This window comes from Plasmodium brasilianum, chromosome 12 (assembly GCF_023973825.1).
Source record: "Plasmodium brasilianum strain Bolivian I chromosome 12, whole genome shotgun sequence".
Taxonomy (NCBI): domain Eukaryota; phylum Apicomplexa; class Aconoidasida; order Haemosporida; family Plasmodiidae; genus Plasmodium; species Plasmodium brasilianum.
Genome location: NC_090125.1, coordinates 2954192 through 2980390, shown reverse-complemented (window position 1 = coordinate 2980390; position 26199 = coordinate 2954192). Strand labels below are relative to the sequence as shown.

General features: G+C 25.7%; 4 protein-coding genes across 4 annotated transcripts; 1 reads left to right on the top strand and 3 right to left on the bottom strand.

Annotated features, from left to right (window-relative positions):
- Positions 1–396: 396 nt before the first annotated feature.
- MKS88_004605 (uncharacterized protein) lies at positions 397–1780 on the bottom strand (the record flags this gene model as incomplete). Its single annotated transcript, XM_067217794.1, has 6 exons — positions 397–527; positions 795–870; positions 960–1020; positions 1185–1249; positions 1354–1422; positions 1535–1780. 6 exons carry the CDS (start codon positions 1778–1780, stop codon positions 397–399), a joined length of 648 nt encoding a protein of 215 aa, XP_067072187.1.
- Positions 1781–3793: 2013 nt separating this feature from the next.
- Positions 3794–6206, top strand: MKS88_004604 (inner membrane complex protein; the record flags this gene model as incomplete). Its single annotated transcript, XM_067217793.1, has 4 exons — positions 3794–3851; positions 4113–4481; positions 5497–5548; positions 6002–6206. 4 exons carry the CDS (start codon positions 3794–3796, stop codon positions 6204–6206), a joined length of 684 nt encoding a protein of 227 aa, XP_067072186.1.
- A 1587-nt stretch (positions 6207–7793) lies between these two features.
- On the bottom strand, positions 7794–9035 carry MKS88_004603 (uncharacterized protein; the record flags this gene model as incomplete). Its single annotated transcript, XM_067217792.1, has 2 exons — positions 7794–7892; positions 8022–9035. The coding sequence occupies 2 exons, from the start codon at positions 9033–9035 to the stop codon at positions 7794–7796; spliced, it is 1113 nt and encodes a 370-aa protein (XP_067072185.1).
- An 11117-nt stretch (positions 9036–20152) lies between these two features.
- MKS88_004602 (multidrug resistance protein 2) lies at positions 20153–24267 on the bottom strand (the record flags this gene model as incomplete). The annotated part of the gene is made up of 2 exons (XM_067217790.1): positions 20153–23107; positions 23491–24267. 2 exons carry the CDS (start codon positions 24265–24267, stop codon positions 20153–20155), a joined length of 3732 nt encoding a protein of 1243 aa, XP_067072184.1.
- Positions 24268–26199: the final 1932 nt, after the last annotated feature.

Genomic DNA, 26199 nt, shown 5'->3' with positions numbered 1-26199 from the left:
ATTCGTAGGAATAACACATTTACACTTGTTTTATAGTGTTTTTTTTATACATACGTTATATGCATATAATCGAATTATTGGTAATATATAACCATATAAAATGGTTTTCTAATATTTTCATTTTTTTTCATTTTTTTTTCATTTTTTTTTTTTTTTATGTAAAAACTATGTCCACTTTGATTATCAGTAAATGTGTTTTATAAACATGTATTCCAATAACATTCACAAATAAAAAAAAAAAAAAAAATAATAATAATAATAATAATAATAATAATAATATAATAATAAATAAAGAATAATAATAATAATATAATAATAAATAAAGAATAATGTCCATAGTGTTCTAAAAAATAGTAAGGTCTTTATTTTTTCGCTGTACATATAAAAGCTATCACACTAGCATGTGTTGCAGATACCTAAAAGAAACGATTTCTCATTTTTCCACACTTTGTGAGTATCGTTGAGGCTTTTAACAAATTCTATTAAAGTCGGCTTGGATAGTAAAACATTTTGTAACTCCATGTTAACTATAACAGAAACAAAAAAAAAAAAAGAAAAGATAAAAGATAAAAAAAAATATATGAAAAATTAGTTCCTAATTACGTTTTAATTTAAAATTCATATATCTTTTTTTCTTGCATAATTTTATTTTGTCTTATATGTATATTTTAATAATAGAGCAGTTTGTAGAATATTTTCTGTTAATAACATTGGTATATTTATACATTTTAAAGGTATTGAGTAAAATATGGATAAAACAGAAAAGCACACTGAATGAAAATAGGAAACATCACTTTCTGATCTGGATTTGTTCTTATCATACAAAATATTATCTAATATATTTAAAATTGTTTTCAACCGTTTTATATTCTATAAATAAAAGAAACGGAAAATATATATGCCTATAATTGGGATTTATATATTAATTAAAAATGCTATATAATGTATATAGTACTAACAAAACTGTGGTTGTCTAATCCTCTCATTTTGCATTTTTCTAAATTTTCTTCTCTCAGCTTTCTATGTGAAAAAAAAAACAAAAAATAAGGAGTTCATTTATTTAAGCATATACATATAAGTGCACATACATGTAAGTACGCATACATATATATATATATATGTATGTATAAAAACGGAATATTATATTGTACCTTATTAGGTAAACGTAGTATAGATAAAAAAACCTATCTTTATATATTTTTTTGGTAAAATTATTGTAAATTTTGTCATCTGCCCATAGGTAGTATATCTGAGTAAAAGAAATTTCGCCCAGTGCATAAGAACAGTCTTATCTAAACTTTTTTTTTTTTTTTACTATATATTTTTACAAAACTTTAACTAAAAATATGATACCAATATTGTCTTTAGTTCATTCAAAATTCCAAAATATAATTCATATTCAATCGAACCAAATAAATAAATCTGAAAAATGGAAATACATCATATGTAAAAGCATATAAACATCTGGAGATTACATAAATACTTCTTACTAATTTTTAAAATAACTTTTTTTATATAATAATTTTCGTATAACATTTTTCAAATAGTCAATAATTTCCGTGTCATATAAAATATTCCCCTCTAAGGTATTAAAAGCATATGGGTAAGACCCATAATTGCTAAAAGGATGTATTTCTTCTACTAAATGTAAGAAAGGACAATTTAAAACGTTCTTTAGAAAAAATAATTGAACATTTAAACAGTCTATAAAAACATCGCCAACATCTTTTATAGAACAATGATGGTAATGAACAATTAAATTTTGAGGAACATGAAACATAGTTCTTTTTTTTGGTATTATATATATGTATTATTCATTTGTTGTTTGTATTTAGCGCGTTTTTTTATTTTTATTTTTATTTTCGTTATTGCTTTTGCTTTCGTTACTGCTTATTTTTTCGTTATTGTTTTTGTTATTTTTATTTTTATTCTATTTTTATTTTATTAAGCTCTCAAATATTCAAAATTTTGTGTATCATTGCCAATTTTTTTACACCATAATTTTGTAATTTAGTAAATTAAAATTTTTACATGGTCTGCATTGAAAAAAATACAAGATAGCAAAAAATAATTGCAATAGTAATTTTATTTTAAAATTATATTTTTACTAATATATATACTAACATATTTTTCATCCTAGTTTTGCGTCCCTTAATGAATTTGGTACTAATATATATATATATATATATATATATTTATATTTATTTATTTTTAAATTGTAATCAAAAAATTTACGTAGCAAATTGACTTTTTTTTTATAAAAAGATCCCTAATTTTGAGAGGGGAAAAAGAAAAAAGCCTTAACTGTGGAATATTTTTTCAAAGGAACATTAAAAGAAGAAAGAAGCATAATTATTTTGACCGAAATAAGCGAATTGAAATACGATGACATTTCTTCTTCTCGTATCATAAATCATGAACGTTTTTTTGCTAAAAAACAACCCGCGTATGTTCAAAATATTACAAGAGAAAACAAATGTACAGTAATATTTGCCTAAATAAACAAAAACAAAACATGTAAAGCTTAATTTTGTACTAATCTCTCTATATATAAGAGGCCTATATAATTTTTTATACCTAAATTAACGGGTAGAATTATGTAATATCTTTTTGTTTTATGTTAATATTTAGATTAACAATTTTTGTTTTTTTACGAAACTTTCTCATTTTATTCCAAAGAACAATACTAACCACAAAATTAAATGATATGATATAATGCAAACATGGAAAATAAAAAAAAAAAAAAAACGAAATAATAAAATATTCTGTTCTTTTTTTTATTCTAGGTATACGTGCCATTATTATCTAGGAATTATATTTTTTATTTATATTTCAATTAATTAAAAATAAAAAGTTATCACATTTTGTATACTATAACAAATCTGTATTATTTACATTTTTGCTTTTTCAAAATTATATTCACCAATTGGCGAAGTTGGATATTCACTACAACAATCAGTATGTATTCAAAATGTATTTGAACAATTTTTTAAAGGATTAAAAATATCAAGCAAATAATATGATCCTACTGAATATATTTTTAAATAAGAAGTAACGATACATTTTTTTTTTTTTTTATTTAAACAACCCTTTTGCTGCACACACACACAGGAAAACAAAAAATAATGCTATTATTGCTTTATTTATGAACAGGCAAGGTAAAAAAATTACAAAAGTAGCTTTTCCAAATTCGTTTTAGCTAGTAAACGTTATGCATGTGTCATAACTTTTGTTGACACAAAAAACAATTTCCAACCAAAAAAAAAATAAAAAAAAAGTAAATATTACAAATGAATATACAAATGGATATACAAATGAATATACAAATGGATATACAAATGAATATACAAATGAATATACAAATAAATGTACAAAATAGCTAGTTAATGCGTATTATAATTGTAATTTTTCCAAATCGTTAATACACATGTATATTTATTATATCCTTTATAACTACGATTCTAAACATTTTTTTTTTAAGCTTAAATAATACAAGGTAACAGTACAACGCCCTTTTTTTATAATTCAGATATAATAATTTTTATTTTTTTAATTTTTTAAAAAAATATTATTTGTTAATTTTCTATATTATTTTCTTATCTTTACATAAAGTTTTATAAAATCGTTATTCTTAATCCCATTTTAGATATTTATTTTTGAATTTCATATATTACTATTGTGGAATAGGTACTTGTTACATTTCTTCCCAACTTTAGAACAAAAAGCAAATCTCTTTTCCCGTATTACATTTTTATAGTTTTTTTGTACTTAATATTTTTTTTTTTTTTTTAAAATGAATATATTCAGCAAGTCTACATGCTCATCTTGCAATATGTGTAAATGCTGCTGTGGTAAATATAAACAATTAATAGCTTAATGTATTGAAATTCCGTTTTACGTATAATGCTTATTTATTTTTCTCCTACATTCATTTTATGTGGTACATCTATTTTTTTATATTTATATGCTGCATTATCGGTAAAAGCATTATGCTATATATGCATATATATATACATACATACATACGTACGTACGTATTAATATAAAAGTGTATGTATGCATATATACTCAAACACATATGTGCATATTTTTCTTCTACATCTTCATATCAGAAAAAGCAGAAATAAAAGTTACAGAAAGGACTTATACGTACAATGAATTCCATGATCTTTGTAGCAGAGAAAAATCCGTTGATTTTCCTTGTATACCTACTGAACGCATTGTGTTAGAATCTTTTGATCATCCTCAGCTGTATTATCATCAAATAGATAGCGAATTTTACGCCAAGAATATATTATATGAGGTCCCTTTAATAAGTTATGCGCAAGGACCATTTTTCGAAAAAATGAATGATCTGGAAACACATAAAAAATATCAACTACCAACTATTAGTTATGTGTCTGATCCAGTATATATAAGAAGAAGACAAAAATGTACCTTATCTGACTTGTCTAAATCCGCATATTGTGAACCTTGCAAATGTAAATGAATTTTTATTTATCCTTTTTTGAAAAGAGAAAAAAAAAAAAAAAGAAAAAAAAGAACGCTTCATTTATTTGTTATATTAATAAAATGTATTCATTATAAGGAATAAATCTTAAAACATTTGCATTTTGTTAAATTTTACTTTTTATTCGATTTTTTTTGTGAAGTTCTGTTTCCCTTTTTTCTTTATGCGAATAAAGAATAATAATAAATAAATGAACAAATAAAAAAATAAACAAATGTTCAAGTAAAAAAGTAAACAAATGTACAAGTAAAAATGTAAACAAATGTACAAGTAAAAATGTAAACAAATGTACAAGTAAAAAAGTAAACAAATGTACAAGTAAAAAAGTAAACAAATGTACAAGTAAAAAAGTAAAATGTACACGTAAAAAAGTAAACAAATGTACAAGTAAAAAAGTAAACAAACAAAAAAAGAAAAAAACAAATAATTAGTAATCCTTTTTGATATACTTCAATACCCACATTTACTTTTTTAATTTTTTAAAATACATTTTGCTTCATTTGCATAAATAACAAAATAAATAACAATAAAAACATTAACATTATAAAAAAGAAAAAATTAAAATTAAATAAAACAAAACAAAGCAAAACGGAGCAGATTAAAAAAAACAATTAAACAAAATAACAACTTAACAAACTAGCATATGCATATACAAAATAACAGGCACAAAACACAAGCTTTGTCCATAAGGATATCATATTTCATTTCTTCATTTGCTTTAACTACTAGTTAGTAGAAGTCCCTTTTTTAGTTCATACCCACAACCACATATATCAAAATATTTTATTCTACGTAGAGGATATATATAAAGAATATGCGTGATTACAAAAGGATTAAATGGGCATATGTACTATACTATTGGGAATATATATATATGTATATATGTTTATTTATTTATGTATGTATGTATGTATTTAAGGAATACCTGGCGGAAGCGTGTTTTATAAAGGTACAACTTGTACATTTTACTTTTTCATACTTTTCAGCTACCCATCCACATCCTATCATAAAATATGAAATGTTTAAAAAAATTATTATGTACAATAAATTATTGCTGTGAATTAATGGCGAAAAGCACTACAAGTATCTTTTAGCTATATTTTTTATTTTGCTATATTTGGTAAAAAAATTTTAGTGCATTTTTACATACACTTATGTGTAATACATATCATATATATGATATATTTACGCATATATGTATAAAAATCTCATGAATCGAGTTAAACACATGAGAAGGTTTCAAAAGTACCTGTAATGGGGTTTTTACATTCACACAGTTTGCAATATGTTCTATCGCTGTAATGATTGCCTCTCATTGTTTTATAAAAGTTATTTTCACAACCTACGTTAAAATAGAGGACCATAATTGAAGTGTAAAATTGTTCCAAAAAGGAGAAAAAAAAAAAATAAATAAATAAAATAAAATTAAAAAAATAAAAATTAAAATAAAATTAATAATAATAATAATAATAATAATAATAACATTGACAGTGATAGTGATAGTGATAGTGATAGTGATTGTGATAGTGATAGTGATAGTGATAGTGATAGTGATAGTGATTGTGATTGTAATCATAGTAGTATTAATTATAGCAAACAGCATTATATATTTCTTAACCATTTTGTGTTGGGTGGCAGCATTTTTCGCATATATCAGTTGTGCACATTTGACAGTGTCCTACATGATGACGAATGACGCAAAATATTGTAGCTAATACAAAAATAATAACTCTCTTCATTATCCCTTTTAATTATATTATGTGAAATTTTATTCTATAAAATATTTTTCCAGAAATAGGGGGAAAAAAGAAAAAGTAAAAGAAATACAAAAAAAAAAAAAAAAAATTATTGTACTATATTCTTATGACAGGCAATTTATGTTGTTATAATTAAATGAAAATTATATACAGTTAACATTATGTCTTATATTCATGGAAAATAAAAAAAGAAAAAACAAAAAAGTGTGCGCACGTATTTTTTAATTCAACTGAATCTTCATTGCAAAAATTTATAATTTTTTTAAAGAAATAAAAATTGTACTCTTCAAAAATATTATTAACCTAGATTGAACTAATTCTCACATAAGCTTACTACACCATAAATGTACTTATGTCTACATTCGCACATACATATATACACACACGCATACATGCATGCTGTCATCATCAGCAATTTTTCTTTTACGCAATTTAAGCACATTTCAGTAGTTATCTTGTTACATTTGTATTTGCTCTATACCATAAAACAAAATAAACATCCATAAAAACAATAGTCCTCATTTTAATAACTGTAGTTACTTCACATATATATGCTCAATTATAAATGCCACTTTGTTAATGTATCACCAGCGCCTTTATACCTGTTTTTTGTTTATAAGTTTATTAAGAAATATTAAATATATATATTCCTTGCTTTTGTAAAATAATTATATGTAGAATTAAAATAATGTTATTTTTGTTCGAACAAAATCAACAAATTCAAAAAGGAGCATAATTAAAAAAAAAAAAAAATATATTTTTGCAGCTATAAATAAATAGATTCAAGAAGATAATTTGAAAGGTGTAAACATTTATAGTTAATGTTTTTTGCTCTTGATATCACAAACGAACAAAAAGGAAATAAATGAATACGTGCGTAAATACACGCATATCTACGTATAAATACGTTCACACATATGTATGTATATATATATATATAAATATATGTATATATACCCAATTAATGAGATGTTCTGTGTATAGAAGCTATAAAAATTTATTTTTCCTTTAGTGATATTTAAAGAAAAATAGTAAATGTGTGCACAATACAAAATAAGAATATGTTAATTCTTTCCTTAATTATCGGTTGAGCGTGGTGGCACAAATTACTCTATTTGTACATATATACGTATATAGATGTACATGAACTTATCTATATGTACAAACAAGCACATACTTTTATGTAGTAAAATGCATACTCCTATATATAATGTATTTTTATATGAAGCCAAACATATTTTTCCTATTAGGTGTTGTATTTTTAAGAGAAAAAAAAAAAAAAAAAAGATCAATGGGGAAAAATTATAAAAGCATTCTTTGGATTAAAATTTTTCCTTTACATACTTTCACAAATATTGTATTCATTCAAGATGGAAAAACTTTTATATCAATAAAACGGTATATTTGTTTTGTTATGCTACATTTTTCTATATTTTTTTTTTTTTTTTTTTACAAATTCTTCATTTTCACTCTTTGCAAATGCTTCACCTTATAAATTCGTACTATATATCATGTAGCACTGTATTTCATCTTTTTAATCTACTTCTACTCCTTAGTACACTTTCTTCCTTATTTGTTCCTGGAAACACTGAGTTAGCTGCGTGAGCTATATCTAGCCTTTGAAACTTCATAAAAAAAGAGAAAAAAAATTTCTTGATCCTCTTTGCTTAAAACTATTAACAAATAGTGCGTCTTAGCATTGACTACCTTGTATATGTTACATATATATATATATATATATTTTATAAATATACTCTTTTTCTTGTCATATTCCAGTAATTCACAAATTTTTCCAGCAATTCTGATTTTACATTAACTAAAGTACCTCCTGTCGGTTTCATCTGCCCCATTAGATTTCTTAAATAATGTACCAACTCATCATTATTTGTCAATTCAACTACTTTTAAAGCACATGAAATATCTTTTTCACTTAACCAGACAATTTTAATTTTGTTGTAAATATTAAAACATAAAAGAGTTATATGTATGAATGGATGAAAAACAGTATGTGGAGCAGTATATAATTGATTTAGTTTTTTATTAATTATATTAATTTCATATATAAACGTTATTATATTACATTTATTTCTCAAGACATACTCCGAATTCGTAAATATTTCATTTTTCCATAAAAGGATACATGATCCATTACTTTTCATTGATTCTGGAAATATTACAATACTACGAATTTTTTTATTCTTTGCATAGATGTGTACTTCTTCAATATTTTTAAATAGTCCTTTCTTGTTAGGTATAGAAAACTGTAAGGATAATTTTATCAAATCAAAAAAGAAAACAGGAGATAAACTCCCATTTTTATTTATAATCATAAATAAGGGGTTTAATCTAAATGCCAAATATAACACATCAACAAAAGATGTAAAATTGGATAAAAATATATGGCCATAGTCATCATATGCAAATGGTATTTTCTGTTTATTACATTTTATTTTTACTCTTTTGTAATTAGCATATTGTTCATCTAAATATATGAAACCTAAATAGAATAACAATAATCTACAGTAAATTGCCTGAATTATTTGATAAAAAAATTCTTTTATACATTGAAATATTAGCAACCATAATATGCTATTTAAAAAAAACATAAATATTAACGTCAAACACAGGAAGCACAATCGACATATTACTAATGGGACTAATAGTAACTTTAATAATTTCTCGTGTAAACTTAATTTCTTATTAACCCATACAGGTAAAAATGGATTTATTCCTGTGGAAGCATCAGAAAATTCTCGATACTTTTCCATCTTTTTTTTTTCTTATACATACTTTTTTCCGTTTTGCGCTATTTCGTTATTTGTTATTTAGTTATTTAGTTATTTAGTTATTTCGTTATTTCGTTATTTCGTTATTTCGTTATTTAGTTATTTCGTTATTTAGTTATTTCGTTATTTGTTATTTTGTTATTTGTTATTTCGTTATTTAGTTATTTTTTCTTTTTCAATTTTTCCCCTTTTCCCTTATTTTCTTATTTTTCCCCTTTTTTCCTTTTTTCCTAAGTACATACTACAAAATATACGTTATAACTTTTTTTTTTTTTTTTTTTTTTTTTTGGCGTTTATATTTTTACATTTTTTACGCATATATTTATCAACTACAATTAAAATATCATTCGAGTAAAAAGGTGTACATTATCAAATTTTACTCTATTATATAATTTTGGGGGGCTTTTCAATTTTGCTTTCTTTCCCCCCTATTAAGATCAATAATTATTACAAAAAAGTAAATAATTATTATATATTATTAATAATTATACATACATTTACTTCTTACCTTTTTTTAATGCTTCAATTGGAATTTTAAGTTTGGTATATAATTTGGGTTCATGTTTTTTGTGAAATTTTATCCCTTTTTCACTTGCGTACTCGCTGTCACGATGATATATATAAATCGCATGTATGCACTATGTGTACACATTTATACATATGAGAATATGAGTGTATGCAATATTTCACTTATGTTTAATTTGATCGTTTACCCATTTATTTTTTTTTAACCATTATTACTTTTTTTTTTACCATATGTCTGTTATTTTGATTTTTTTTTTTTTTTTTTTTTATAACCACACATTTTATACCTTTAAAAATTTATAGGGTTAATTTATTTGCAAATATATTTATAAGATATATATACATGTGCATATGTACATATATATGTGTGTATGGGGATATATATGTGTATGTATGTGGGTATATATGTGTATGTATGTGGGTATATATGTGTATGTATGTGGGTATAAATGTGTATGTATGTGGGTATATATGTGTATGTATGTGGGTATATATGTGTGTATATAAGTGCATATATTTGTATGCGAGTGCGCACGTACGAAATTTTTATTACGACTTAAAATCGTCCTCGAACGGTACTTCAAATTACCGATTACTCTTTGTAAATAAACAGAATGAAGTGAAAGTATATATTCACGTTTTGTATATAAAATAATTTTTCTGTAAGAAGGAAAAACTATTTTTACCTTCATACATTTTAGTGAAAAACAATGTCTTAATACATGCAAACTCTCATGCTTTATGAATTTAGAACAATTTTAGGATGTCACTATTATATATCTCTTTCCCTTTTTTAAAATGGAAAATTAATATTATTTCGTTGCTATGTATGATTACTCAAAATGGTTAATAGCTCAGAAAGTTTCTTCGTTCATGCATTTTTAAAACATAAATATGTTTTATCTCTTACGCAGTAAATTTTAAAGCCTATATATATATATATATATATATATTTTTTTTTTTTTTTTGTTATTCACGTTGTGCATAAAAATGGTTAGGGTTTCAACCAAGGAGTTCATTTAACCACATAAAATTAGAAGAAAAAAAGAAAAAAAAGCTTTTATAAAATTTTGTGCATATTAAAACGAAATGAACAAATCGCTTGGTATTTTTCGCGTATTATGGTTCATTGCTAGAATAAATTATCGTCTGTTCAATATTTATAACTTTTTATAAAACCAATATTTTATCCCGTCGTTCATCTGTATTGTCATATTTTATTTAATTATATTCCACATTTGATGTTTCATATTTTATTTTTTTATTATTTTTATTTTTTTTCTCATTTTCAATCAAAATATCATCAAACATTTTAAATGACAATGTGTTGTATTTGAACATTTTTCAAAGTCTAACATATAAATAGAGCATTTTTATGACTTCCCTTGCATACCCTTTGTTCTTTTATTTTTATAAAAAAATATTTTTTCCATAAGTTATAAATCGGCTTGTGTTTAAATGCAGCATTCGTCATAAACCACTTTTACAAGTATAGGTTGAATGGGAGTAGATCCATTCATGGATAATTATATGAGGTTACAGCTTTCAAAACGTTTAAGTATGTATATATAGCTAATATTATATGTGTATACACATGTACATGTACGCATATACATATTAAAAGTTGAAGTTGTTTGAATGATCTTCAAATATTTTTGGTGCTTTTTAACGTATCAGAAAATATTCGCATAAGTAACCTTTTTTCTCGCACGATTATATAACTATTATTATCAGTAAAATAAAAAAAAAAAAAAAAAAAAAAAATGGGTTAGCGTAAAATGACTCTATTTCAGTAGGCTTGCAAAGAATAATAACATTTTTATAGTTCACTAGTAGTGCACTTTTTTTTTTTTTTTTTTTTTTATGTATTACCCCTTGTAAGGAAGTAAAACAAGGACTTATATATATATTATATATGTGTTTATATATGTATTTATGTATATATATTTATGTATGTATGTTTGTATGTATGTGTGACGACAGAGAAGAAATAATTTATTTTTAAATGTACAAGTAGACAACTATTTTCGTAAAATCTTTAACTTTTGCAGCTTACTACTGCAAAAGAGATAGACTTAACAAACAAATTAAACACATTAGTGCACAAAAAAAAGCAAAGTAAAAAACAACAAAAAGTAAAAACAAAATGGCCCACAAAATAACAAAGAAAGAAAAAAAAAAAAAAGAAGAAAGAAATTTTTAAAATAGTTGTGCATACACAAAATCCACGTTCGAAAGGGAAAAAAAAACAATATTGCAAAAAAAATTAAGGGAAAAGGCATCAAATAAGATATAGCTGCACATGTACGTGTAGCATTTTGTTACTACAAAAAAATGCATACATTTATTATATTTTAGTGTGTGTATAAATATTTGCAAATAATTTTGTATTTTTAAATAATTTTTTTTTTTTTTTGCATTTGCTTTCGCTTTTGTAATTTTTGTTGATGTATTATTCTAGCCTTATAGGTTCTCCAAATAAAAAAAAAAAAAAAAAAAAAAATGCGGCATGAGAAACATTCTAATCATATATGAATATTTTTTCCAGTAACTTGCAAAATAATTCTTTTTTTTATTTTAATAATTTAACCATTTTTAGAAAATGTAACACTTTTTCTGTATTATTATTCCACGTTTCTTTTTTTTTTTTTTTTTTTTTTTTTTGTATATTAATTTTTACATTTCATTTGAAAAAAGACAATTTTTCATGATATACTATAAAAAGTAAGAATTGCTTATTCAGTTCATTTGGTTATACAATCTTTCTATTTTTCCCATCTTTCCTCCTTCTACACGTTAAAAAGTTCATTCTTGTGAATTTGACGTTGGCCAAGTGGGTGTATGCATGTACATGTAAATACATATACACATACATGAATACAAATACGTATGCTCATGCATACACCCCCTCGCGAATACTAGAGCGAGTAGAGACCTTCCCAATAATGCAAAAAGAAATCAAAGTGGGAAAAGCAGAACTGACGGTATGGGTAGAAAAACTGCTGAAGAGAACAAATTTCGACTTTAAGAGCTTGAAATATGGAGATATTTACTTACAATTATTTGAGTGTATATGGCCCCATGTAATGAAAAAGTACAAGGGGTGTATTCACATAAACCCTTTAACAGATAAAAAGAAAAAGAAAAATTGGAATATCATAAATAATGTGCTAAGTTGTGTAAATATTGATAAAAGTTTTATTAATTATGAACAAATAGCGACAGATAATTTTAAAGAATGTTACCAGTCATTAATAATATTATATTTTTTATATTCTCTAGTTGAACATCATGAATGTGATTTTATTCTAACTTATCCAATTGACCAAAAGTTGACGGATTTTATGTCAAGTGAAGATCCCTTAACATGTTTAGTGAAAGCAGGTAGTGTGCAATTTGATGAAAATATTTTTGAAAAAATATCCAACTCATTTATCAATACAAAAAATGTAATAAAAATAGATGAACAAGGAAAAATCGATTCTTTAAAAATAAACAAATTAACGAATAATTCTTGTTCAACGGGTGAACACATTACAACAGATTTTTATAACCACGACGATAATTCTGAATGGTGCATAAATAACTGCGAACATAACTTTAGACGACAACTTAATGATTTGCAGCTAGCAGACCAAGATGGTAATACAAAGGCAAAATATTTACGTGTAAGAAATGACCAGGGCATTAGCCTAAATCGCACAAAAAATAGTAGTAGTAATAGTAATAGTAGTAAAAGTAATAGTAGTAATAGTAATAGTAGTAATAGCAATAGTAGTAATAGCAATAGTAGTAATAGCAATAGTAGTAATAACAATAGTAGTAATAATAATAGTAATAGTAACATCAATAGTAACAGCAAGAGTAACATCAATAGTAACAGCAAGAGTAACATCAATAGTAACAGCAAGAGTAACATCAATAGTAACAGCAAGAGTAACAGCAATAATGACGTAAGTACAGTACGCAGTTCTAATTATGTGCAAGATATCCCGTCCCATTTTCGTAACACGCCTCTCTACAGAAGCCACAGCGGAAGTAGTCGCTACATGATCAGCGAACATAGCAAAAGTAACAACAGTACGACTGATAAAAGCAACTGCATACCATCACACAGAGATATGCTCTGTTTATCTAAAAATAATAATTATAATTTAGAAATGAAGAAAAAAAGCATCTCAAACAATTTAAGCGAAGTTTGTACAACCCCAAGCAGTATTTTTTTTAAATATTTTAATATGAACAAAGATGAGAGTTATGATCAACCAAATGATATAAATGATTATGAGAAAAAAAATTTATCTGTTCCTCATTTAACTTTGCATAAATTTACGAATGAAGTTAAGAAGAACAACATACATAAGGATGATAAGGAGATTAATCTGAATGGTACAAATCCAAAAGTAGATGCATCCACACAAACGTGTGAAGATAGTATATCAAATTTTTTACTGAATGATGAGAGCGATAAAAATTTAGAATTCATCTGGAATAATGAACGTCAAAAAATAAAAGGAGATTCACTTATTTACTTTTTAAAAACGCAAATAAAAATGTATAAAAAGGAATTATATTTAAAAAAAGAAGAGGTACAATTAACAAAAAAGGTGCACGAAAAAGAGATCAATAACATTAATGAACTACACAACAAAGAATTAACAACACTTAAGGACAAATACGAAACAGATATATTTTATTTAAAACAACAATATTTAGAAAATATTATCACGGTCAGAAAAAATTTTGAAGTAAAGTTAAATCATATAGAAGAAGATTTATTACTAAATTTAGACATCCTAAATTGTGAAAATAAAAATTCCAGCATGTATAATGAGCGTGATAATATAAAGATCAAAAGGTGTACACAATGGTTACAATCAGAGGAGTCAATCTATAATCTAGATAGAAAAGAATCTACCTTTGGAAGCGCCGAAGATGTTAATATCTTGTCCTATAACAAACATAGTGAACATCTGAGCAATACAGAACAGCTGAACAATACAGAACAGCTGAGCAATACAGAACAGCTGAGCAATACAGAACAGCTGAGCAATACAGAACAGCTGAGTAATACAGAACAGCTGAGTAATACAGAACAGCTGAGTAATACAAAACAGCTGAGTAATACAAAACAACATGGATATATAATAAAAGAAGAAAACTACAATAATGATATGCCAAAAAAGAAAACCTTCTTAAATTTCAAATCTATATACGAGCAGGACAAACCATGTCAAATCAGTAAAATAGAGGAAGAAATAAATGTAGAGGATAAAACAACTATTCATCCAAACACAGTCGTGGAAGCAAATATTATAAATAGAACAAAAGAAACGCAATTATGCAATAACAATCACAACATGAACAAACATATTCAAGCTTCTATTGAAAAAATAAAATATGTATTAAATGAAAATAATAGGGAACACGCTTTAAACAATGAATATATAAAAAAGGAAATCTTCAATATAAGGTCAATGCTAAATGATATCTCGTTACAAAACGAAGAAAAATTTAATCACAGAAAATGGAGCAGTGAAGTTTCTAGTCAAATGGTGGAATGGATTGAAAGTAAGGCGGGAAGTGACATAGGGAATTTAACGGGAAATGAGAAAGGGAATACTATGCAAAAAAGTGTGCAATGTGGAAGTAGAAAGGAAGGTTTGCTTAAAAATCTTGCTTATATAGAAAAAATTCAAAATAAGGTTTATGCCTTAATTCGAAGCAAAAAAACTGATAGTATGGCGGATGAGGAAATTACAAATATTTTAGACAAGAGTTCACTAGTTTGTTTAATAGTTTATGTAGTCTCCTTATTGAATTTAGAAAAAACCAAAAATGAACTTTTGAAAATACAAAAGGAAAGAAATGTTTTTATAGCAGATTATATGAAAAACGAAAGAGAAAAAAAGGAACTGATGGAAAAAGAGGAACTTATAGAAAAAAAGGAATTGATGGAAGAAGAGGAACTGATAAATAAGGAAAATGTTGAAAAATATCTGGAGCATAAGAACAACAAAGGGCGTGTAAATAACTTGTCTGATGAAATCCCCAGCAACGAAATAAAAAAATTCGAAAAAGCAATACAAGTAGAAGAAAAGATAGAAAAGTTAGAAGAAAAGAACAAAAAATTACTACTTATTAATGAATACTATAAAAAAAAGTTAGAACATATAGAAATATGGAAAGGTGCTCTACAAAATTTGCGCCGAAAGTATGCACAGATTAGCGGCTATATTAGCAACTACAACAACAGTGGCAGTGACAACATCTGTAGTAGCAACATTTCCAGAAAATTTCCTAATTTTACGCAAATTCAAAAAATAGATGATCCACAAAGAGATCCCATTGATCCTCCTTTTATTATATGGTTTCCACAATTCTATCTGAACTCCTTTGAGGAGAAAAAGGAAGATGAAAGGGATGCACAGTTAATGTATCTTTTAAAAAAGCTAGGTAGATGTGACAATGAGAATAACTTAACTATTTTCGAAAATAATGATTCCCTTTATCGTAGTCCTAGTAACCTATTATCATACTATTATAACGCAGAGGAAAATAATAAATATAGTAGTTTCCTAACTAACAATGAGCAATCGGGTTTTTACATAAAAAAAGAAATGAAGCCTATAACCAGAGTTAATGGAGAAATATGTTCAACACACAAACACTCATGTTGTCTCTTGAATAAAGTAGACCTTCATACAAAAGCAGGAACAAATGACAAACTCAGTCAACTTAACCAAAGCAACACTAGTAGGAGAGACTTTCAAAAAAACTTAAAAAACGAACTGACGCATATTTTTTGGCAAATTTTAGGGGATATTTACAAATACAGAAATATTATACAAGAGGCATGCGAGTACATTTACAAAATGAAGAAGATGTTAAATGAATATGTTTCAAAGAACGAACAAATGGCAAAAGAACAGAAACAAATGTTTGATATTTGTTGTAAAAATAAGGAAAATATTTACTTGTCAGAAAAATATAATTTACGAAAAATGTTAGGACTTGCTAAATTGAACATGGAAGTGTATAAAGATAAATATACTCAAATGAAGGAAGAATACAAAAAGGAAAAAAAAAAAATACGCTTGTTAACTAATTCTTACTATGAAAATGAAAGTACCAAATATAAAATTACCATCCAGAAATTTAGACAAGTAGATGATAATTTAAAAATATATAAAGCTAGGGAAAAGAAATGGAAAAAGCTGGTAAAATTGTTAGCAGCAGAGTTAACAAATTCGTTAGTGAACAATCAAGGTGATATAAAAAATATGAACAATCAAGGTGATATAAAAAATATGAACAATCAAGATGATATAAAAAGTGTGTGGATTGAAATTACTGCAATCAGCCAAAAAAAAGGATCGAAAAGCTTCGACAAAACAAGTTATCAAAGGGTGAACATACATGATGATTACGATTATTCCGAGTTAAATAATAACACGAATGACATTGTTCAAATCAAGGACAAATCTAGTGGAGTAGAAAAAGAAAAAAAAAAAAAAATAAACAAACAAATTCTTCAACCAATGCTCAAGAACCAGAACTAAACAAGATAAGGAAGGTCAGTAATACACATATGAATAAAAAAAAAATTCTAAGTGACAAAACTTGTTCTGCTCATTCGAAAAAAAGACAAACACAGATAAGGAACAAAAAAGATGATTACTGTAGTAAGGAGGACGATATGTATTCGAAACGGAGAGAAAAGAACGAAGCAGACAATCATTACGTAAACACTTGTTGTAATCATTATTCAAATATTAACTCTAACAATGAACTAAATTTTTATAAAAATAATTTTACAATTTGTTTGGATCTTATTCAAAATAGTGACCTTCTAAATTTTTCATACACAAGTGAGTCGGAACAGTTAGGCAATGACAAAGATTTCATAATTACTGACTCTGATACGGTGGATGAACAAGGAGAAGACAATATATTGAACTACAACTCCAATCTAGAATTGAAAAAGATCAATTGGATAGGAAATAATAGCGGCAGTTATAGCAGAAGGAAGAGCGATAGAGGAAATGAGTCAACTATAAAGGACGATACATTAATTGCTGAGAGCGAGTGGACGTCCACGCTTAGACAAATGGCGAAAGAATCTTGTGTAATGTTTCAAAATATTGTTAACATGAAAGAAAAAGAGATAAAGGAAAAAAAAAAAAAAATAGCAAGTCTGGAAAAGGAACTAATAAAATTAAAAGAAGAAAATGTAAATGAAAAAAATAAATATATATGTTTAGAAGAAAAAAAAGAAATTTTAAAATCTAAACTGAACACTTTAAGTAATAATGTGAATAATTTAAATGAACATATATTTTTATTAAATAGAGACAAAATATATTTAGAAAGTAAAAACTTAACGAAAATGCAACAACTTAATATGGTCATAAGAAAATATAAAAATACCCTAAAGTCAATTAAGAATTATGTGGGAAAATATTCCTCTGTTTTATATTTATTAGACAGTTTATCTCAAGATGATGAAAATGTAATTTTGGGTTTAGCAAATGTCGATGAAAAGGAGGAGCACGAGCAGTTAAATTTTTCCCTTGATCTGGCAGACAACATTCACATAACGAAAAATGAAAAAAATAGCGAAAAAATGGACGTAAAATTGGAAGATAAAATGGACGAAAAAATGGAAGTAAAAATAGACGAAAAAATAGAAGAAAAAATGGAAGTAAAAATAGACGAAAAAATGGACATAAAAATGGACGAAAAAATAGAAGAAAAAAGGAACAAACAGTGGAACAAACAATGGAACGAACGATGGAACGAACAATGGAACGAACAATGGAACGAACAATGGAACAAACAATGGAACGAAAAAGAATATATCGGTAATGAGGATGGGCCAATAAAAGAAAGTACAAACGGTTCTCAAGTGTTGGCTAACTTTTCAAAGATTAGAATTTCAACAGTAAACAATAAAAATAAACACATCCCCGAATGCTCACTTAGCGACCTCATTAACGAAATAGAGTATGATCATTAAATGTAGTTCATCTCGAGTATACGCGCGCGTACGTACACATGTAAATATGACTATGTGTTTATATACATATATATATATATATATATATATATATATATATATATATATATATATATTTACACATAAATGTATATTACTCCAAAATTTATGCCTTCCTCTTGTATAAAGCATGTATCCCTCCACTATAATGTACTTTTATGGTGCTAATTTTTACATAATATCTTTGTGTATTTCCTTTTTATTTATTTTTTGTGTCTATTCCTTTTTCCTATTTTTTCTTTTTTTTTCTTCTTTTTTTTCTCTTTAAATTTAGCCTTTGGTATTGTAACAATTATACATTTAAGCGATAGGGGTTTAAAATTAGCGACGTTATTACATGTGTATGTATATATTTTTATATATATGTATAAATATAAGTGTATATATATAAATATATTTTTTGTTTTTTCAACGAATTCCATAATGACTTCACTTTAAACTTATGTGTGAGTTTTAAAAATTATTCAAATGATGGACGAAAAAATAAATACGAATTACATTATAATAACTATATATATGTAAAGAAATACGCTTAAAAAAATTAGGAGGCGCCTGAATTGTGCACAAATGTATATATATATATATATATATGTATATGTATATATATATATATATATATGTATATGTATATATATATATATATGTATATGTATATATATATTTATATGTATATGTATACATATGCATATATACGTATATATAATGGTACAACGAATTAATTTTACATAGTATGAAAAAAGAAATTATGGTCACCTATTTATGTTGAAGTACTGTTCCATCATTGAACAATTAATATTTACCAAATGATGGAAATTATGAAACTACTATGACGATGTATTAATGAATTAATGTAAAAACTTGGGAGTAAAAGTAGACCAAGTATATTTACATGAAACATAATTTAAAAGCTGTTAACCAACACGAGCACATGCATATTTATGTGCACGTATAAGCATATATATGTGTTTAAATATGTATTTAACCAGGTACGTATTTACGCATGTGTGTATATATACACATATGTAAGCATCTTTGTATGTGTGTACGGGAGTTAAAGCAATATTTATTAACGAGCATGAATATACGAAACGATGTTTCCTGTGCAAAAATAAGTGTGCAATTTAATATGAAAAACATACAAATGAAAATTAATATCTTTGTTAGAGTGTCTTATCCAAGAAATTAATAAAATTTATTATTATTAACTCAAATGTAAATGAATTTAAAAAAAAAAAAAAAATTTTGTGAATATATGCAAACTATATTTACTTGTATATCTGACCTATATAGAGTTATTATTTTCTCTATCAAATTTTTACCATTTAATTAATTATTCACTCACAGCTTTACTTATTTATTTTCAATTATACCATAAACAGCATCTTTTGAGGGGACACTAATATAATACAGCTCTGCGTATACAATTATTGTAAATGATATTTCAATGTGAATAAAATTTTTTTTTTTTAATTTTCACATGTGTATAACTATTGCTACCAACTTATATCCCTTCGTTTCAGTAATAATTGTCCTCGTCTCGATCATTATTATTAACGTTGTTATCATTCGTACTACTCCCCAGGTTGTATCTGACATCATTCCCATTATAGTTGCTGTTGCTGTTATACCCGTAATCATCATCTACGCTGCTATAGCGAGTATTATAATTGTTATTGATATTGTTATTGTTACTGCTGTTATTGTTACTGCTGTTATTGTTACTGCTGTTATTGTTACTGCTGTTAATGTTATTGCCGCTAATGTTATTGCCGCTAATGTCATTTCCGATAGGATCACTGGCGCTAAGATTGTTGTCTCTCGCCTGCTCGTCTATGGTATTCTCACCATGGTTACTCTTACCCTCTACATCCTTAGCGCTATAATTACTGTTATATATATTACTGTATCCAATATTATTTCCACTAAGGCTATCGTTCATATTATTGTTGCTACTACTTTCATTGTTGCTACTAGTGCTACTGTTTCTAAAGTCATTACCTCTATCCTTATGTTCACTATTGGCGTCAATCTTGTCGCCATACTTGTCTTCATAAGTCATATCCTTGTTGTCGCTCCTACCGCTGTTAACACCGCTATCTCCACGTAAGCTATCGTTATAGCTATCATTATAGCTATCGTTGCCTTCATTGTTATTGTTATTGTCATTGTTATTGTCATTGTTATTGTCATTGTTATTGTCATTGTTATTGTCATTGTTATTATCATTACTATTGTCATTGTTATTGTCATTGTTATTATCATTACTATTGTCATTGTTATTGTCATTGTTATTATCATTACTATTGTTATTGTTATTGTCATTGTTATTATCATTACTATTGTCATTACTATTTTCATTGCTATTGTCATTGCTATTACCGCTGCTATCACCACTGTGATCACTATCTTTATCCTTTTCCTTTTCCTTTTTGTTACCAGCGCGGTACACACTATTTTCATTACTGTTCGTGTTAACATTGTAGCTGTCATATGCACTATGGTTGTAATTGCGCATACCTCTGCCGTTTTGCATCTTGTGTATATTATGAGCGCCGTGGCCGCTATATGCACTGCTCCTGCTTTTAAAAACACTGCTCGTACTACTGCTATTCTTGGCACTTTTTCCACCCTCTTCTCCTCCTTTACTACTACTACCACAGAGGTCCTTACTGCTATTACCACAGATTTCCTTACCGCTACTACCACAGATTTCCTTACCGCTACTACCACAGATGTCCTTACTGCTACTACCACAGACGCCCTTATTACTACTATGATCAAAATAATTGTTATTTGCGTCACTACCTGAGACACTATTTTGTGCACTGCCAGATCTACAGCTAGTCATTAAATCATTTTTAGAAGAATTTGTTGTTTTCTTAGTACGTGGTAGACTTTTATTTTCATCATTACATGAAGAAGTATTATCTGTGTATAAATCATTTGATCGTGATTGCATGTTCCACATCTCTGTATATTCACCATTGAGTTTTAACAAATATTGATGCGTCCCTCTCTCTATAATTCTTCCTTTATTTAATAATATAATTAATTCCGATGAAGAAATGGTACTAAGTCTATGCGCAATAATTATTAATGTTCTATTTTTTCTTAAATCTTCTACCGCTTTTTGAAATAAAAATTCTGTTCTTGAATCTAAGGAACTAGTAGCTTCATCAAATATAACAATTTTTGGATCTTTTAATAAACATCTAGCAATAGCGATTCTTTGTCTTTCTCCTCCTGATAACTTAACACCTTTGTCTCCCACTAGTGTTTCCCACTTTTTTGGTAGTGATTCAATAAAATCATATAACTGTGCAGATTTCACCGCTTGTATTAATTGTTCTTCAGTTGCATCTAATTTACCATATAAAATATTATACCTTATAGTTTCATTAAATAAAATAGTATCTTGTGGTACTATACCTATTACATTTCTAATAGAATTTCTAGTATAATCACATACATTCCTACCACCTATCTTGATTTCTCCTTCTGCATCATAAAAACGATATAACAATTTCGAAATGGTAGTTTTTCCTGAACCTGTATGACCAACAATAGCACATGTTGTACCTGGTTGTATATAAATATTAATATCCTTTAAAGACATGTGTAATGGTTGAGAAGGGTAAATAAAATTAACATCAATAAATTGAATACTCACACCAAACTTCTTCTCATGAGATGTCAGTGCAAATGGTTCTAATCCAGAGTCATCAGACATATCAATTTTTTCTCTCAAAATGTCTGTAAGGTCACTAATATCTGTAAATGATTTTACTATGTTTGCATAGAGAGTACCTAATATACTTAACGGGGCAAATACATTGGATGTATATACAACAACACTTATAAATGTTCCACTATCTGCTCCATCTTTTATTATCATATATATAACACATAATAAGGTAAAGAATAGAGTACTATTTAATATAAATTGTTGAATACTATTCAAAATACCTAAACTGTTCAAAATTTTAAGGTTATATCTATTATAGTTTGACAAAGCATTACAAAATCGTTTTATTTCAAAATTTTCATTACTAAAATATTTTACATTCTCATAGTTTGTCAAAGAATCATGTGCTATATCATGATATACATTATCCATTTTATTTGCTTTACTTCGAATTTTTTTTCTCCATTTTGTTATTTTTATTGTAGCATATATATATAATGTTAAACCGATAAAAAGTACACTACCTAAGAGACTATTCTTATATTTAAATACAAATATAACACATGTTACAACTCCTTCTATTGTTGCTGGTATGATATACATTAATAAAGAATTCATTAAACTGTTAGCACTTTCAGTGCCTCTATCAACTATTCTCATTATACCTCCAACATTTTTTGTTGAAAACCATTCATACGATAAATTATGAAAACTTTGAAATATTGATTCTTGTAATTCGATAAATGCAGACTGCTGTACTTGTGAATATAATATCCCACACATTTCCTTCAAAAATTTGGATATAAAAAAAAAGGTTACATATAATGCCAAAAAATAAATAGAATTTGTCATATTTTTTTTTAAAACCTCATTTGATGCTATACCAAGATATATGGGAGAAATTACACTAAAAATTTTTGATAAAATGATAAATAAAATTATGAACACTATATAAGTTCGCAACGTTAAACTGTTTCCTTTTAAATCTACTCTTCTACTAGGCCATAAATAGGGTAACAAAATATTCTTAAACTCTTTGTATGTTAATTTATTTTCTAAATAATTTATATTAGCATTAAAAGAAGCACAATCTTCATCATTATTTTCATGGGAATAATTTTTTTTTTTTTTTTAAGCAAAGCTTCATTTATGTTTTTTCCTCCAATTACATTGTCCGCTATCTGAGTAGATTTCTTTCTGTACCATCTTCTACATCTTTTTACATTCTTAAATACTTCATCTGAGTTTTTTAACTTACTATACGATAAATTAAAATCTGTAATATTTTTATAGTCTATTGGTATTGTATCATTATTTAAGGTACTACAATCTGTATCTAGTATGTCACTTCTTAGTTCCCCATTGAACAATTTGTACTTCTTGGATTTTATATCTCTGAGTAAAATTCTTTCCAATTCCGTTTCAGCTATTATGTTTCTTTTCTTAACATTATATAATTTATACTGACAATAGTAGAAATATATGGACGACAGTACACTATATATAATGATAGACACTCTAGCTATATTTAAATACAAATTATTGGAAAAATTTTGATCTGGATTTACATTATAATGAAAATTTATCATCTTTATACAATTCGTGAGTGCTAGAATCCCTGTGAAATGCCTTGAGAACACATATACATTTTCTAATGTATTTAATTTACTTATTCTCGAATAAAAAAAAAGTAAAAGGATGGTATATACTATTCTTGTAATATTTAAAAAAAATAAATCTATTAACGATTTATAAAAATTATAAAATATTTCCTTTTCATATTTATAACAAAATTTTATACTAAATTTATAACAACTAAAAAATAATAATATTAATATTACAATATCTATTAAGTGATATATAGTTAAATTTTTATGTATTTTTCTTCTTTTTATCTCATTTTGAATTCCTAGATATCTTAAATACTCATAGTTCGATACATCCATTTTTATGATCATATATCTTCTTTCAGACAAATCTTCAAGAGTCAATTTTTCTCACTCAAAAAAAAAAAAAAAAAATGTACCATATAATTCTTTTTCTCAAAAAGGGAAAATAAAAAGATACTAAAAAATTTCGTCCCTCCCTCGATCAAGCTCCAAGTTGTCAAGTTGCAAATGTTTGAAGTTACAAAAGTTCGATGTTACAAAATTTTGAAGTTTAAAAAATTTGACGTTACAAAAATTTGTAGTTCCAAAGATTTAACGCTTCGAAATAATTTAGTGATGAAGCTATGATGCTGAAAAATTATGTAGATACGAAGTTATGACGCTGTAAAATTATTTATTTGCTACGTTACAAAGCTGTGAAATATAAGCAAAGAGGGGAAGAAGCCCTGAATTCGTATACAAGTAATACCATATACATGTTTTGTATTAATATTACTTATCTAAATAATGATATAGATATAGGCTCATAAAAAAAAAAAAAATGAAAAAAAAAAACACACAAGTAAAAAAAAAAATAAATTTATTAAACAAAATTATTAAAGAAAATTATTACACAAAATTATTATACAAATTTATTATACAAAATTATTATACAAAATTATTATACAAAATTATTATACAAAATTATTATACAAAATTTAAAAATTGATAATGCTGAATGGGAATAAATATTATTATATGTAAATGTCCAATTAATAGTACCTACCCATTGCTTCTTATGGGTTACTCTTCATTGCTTGTTTATTAATATACTGACGTAAACTTGTGGAATGTATTTTTATATTTTTTTACGTATTTAAATATAAAAATCCTTTTTTTTTTTCAAATATGCTTCTTCATTCCTGTTCTTTTTTTCAATGTTTATTAAGGATTTTTCTTCTTTAATGTTCCTTAATATTTTTTTTTTGAAGTTATGTACTTTTCTTTTTTTTTTATAACGTTCATTTTATTACTTTTTTATTATTTTATTTTATTTTTTTAAGTTTATTATTGGCTTTTATTTCATTTTCATTTTCCTTCTCCTCTTTCTTTTTTTTTTTTTTTTTTTTTGTCCTTAGTACAATTTATTATTGTACTTCATTTAATTTAATAAAATATTATTTTATTATTTATTTTTTTTTTTTTACTTTCCGTTTATTTTATATTTTTTCTTTCTTCCAATTTAATTCAATTTATTTTATTTCATTTAATTTTGCTTTGCTTTATTTTTGCTTTATTTCGCTTTACTTTTTGTAGATATATTATTTAACAATTATAATAGTGCTATTGGACATGTTCTAATTTTTAACGATTATTTATCATATGAATGTACAAATTTTTTTTTACACGTTAAAGTTTTCACTTTTGTTTGTTCCATTGGTAATGTATTTTAAAACTTGTATGGGTCATGTTACTCAGTTCGAGAAACGGGATTTCCATTCATATTTCCCACGTTCACGTCCCTTTTTCTTTTCTTTTCTTTTCTTTTTTTTTCTTTTCTTTTCTTTTTTTTTTTTCTTTTTCTTTTCTTTTTCTTTATTCTTTTCTTTAATCTTGGCCTTTATGCTTTTCCTTTTTCTTTTTTTCAATTTATCCCTGGAAAATTGCTCATTTTTCCAATATATGGAAACGAAAACACTATTTGGAAAAAATGCTTCTCTAATCAATTATTTTGATTTATATATATAAGTGTACACTACACATAAAAGGGAAAAAAAAAAAAACAAAAACACACTGCAGTTTTTATGCTATATTTAACAAAATAAAACATAATTAAAAAAAACGTTTTTTTTACACTTTTCTATATATTTTCTTATGTTGTATAAATATATGTGTGTTTTCAATTTAACCCCAGTGCTCTTTCAATTATAGTATAAAATACATTTTAAGCGCAAGAGGAAAAGGGGGAAATATATTTTCATTTAATTAAAAAATTAAAAAAAAAAGGAA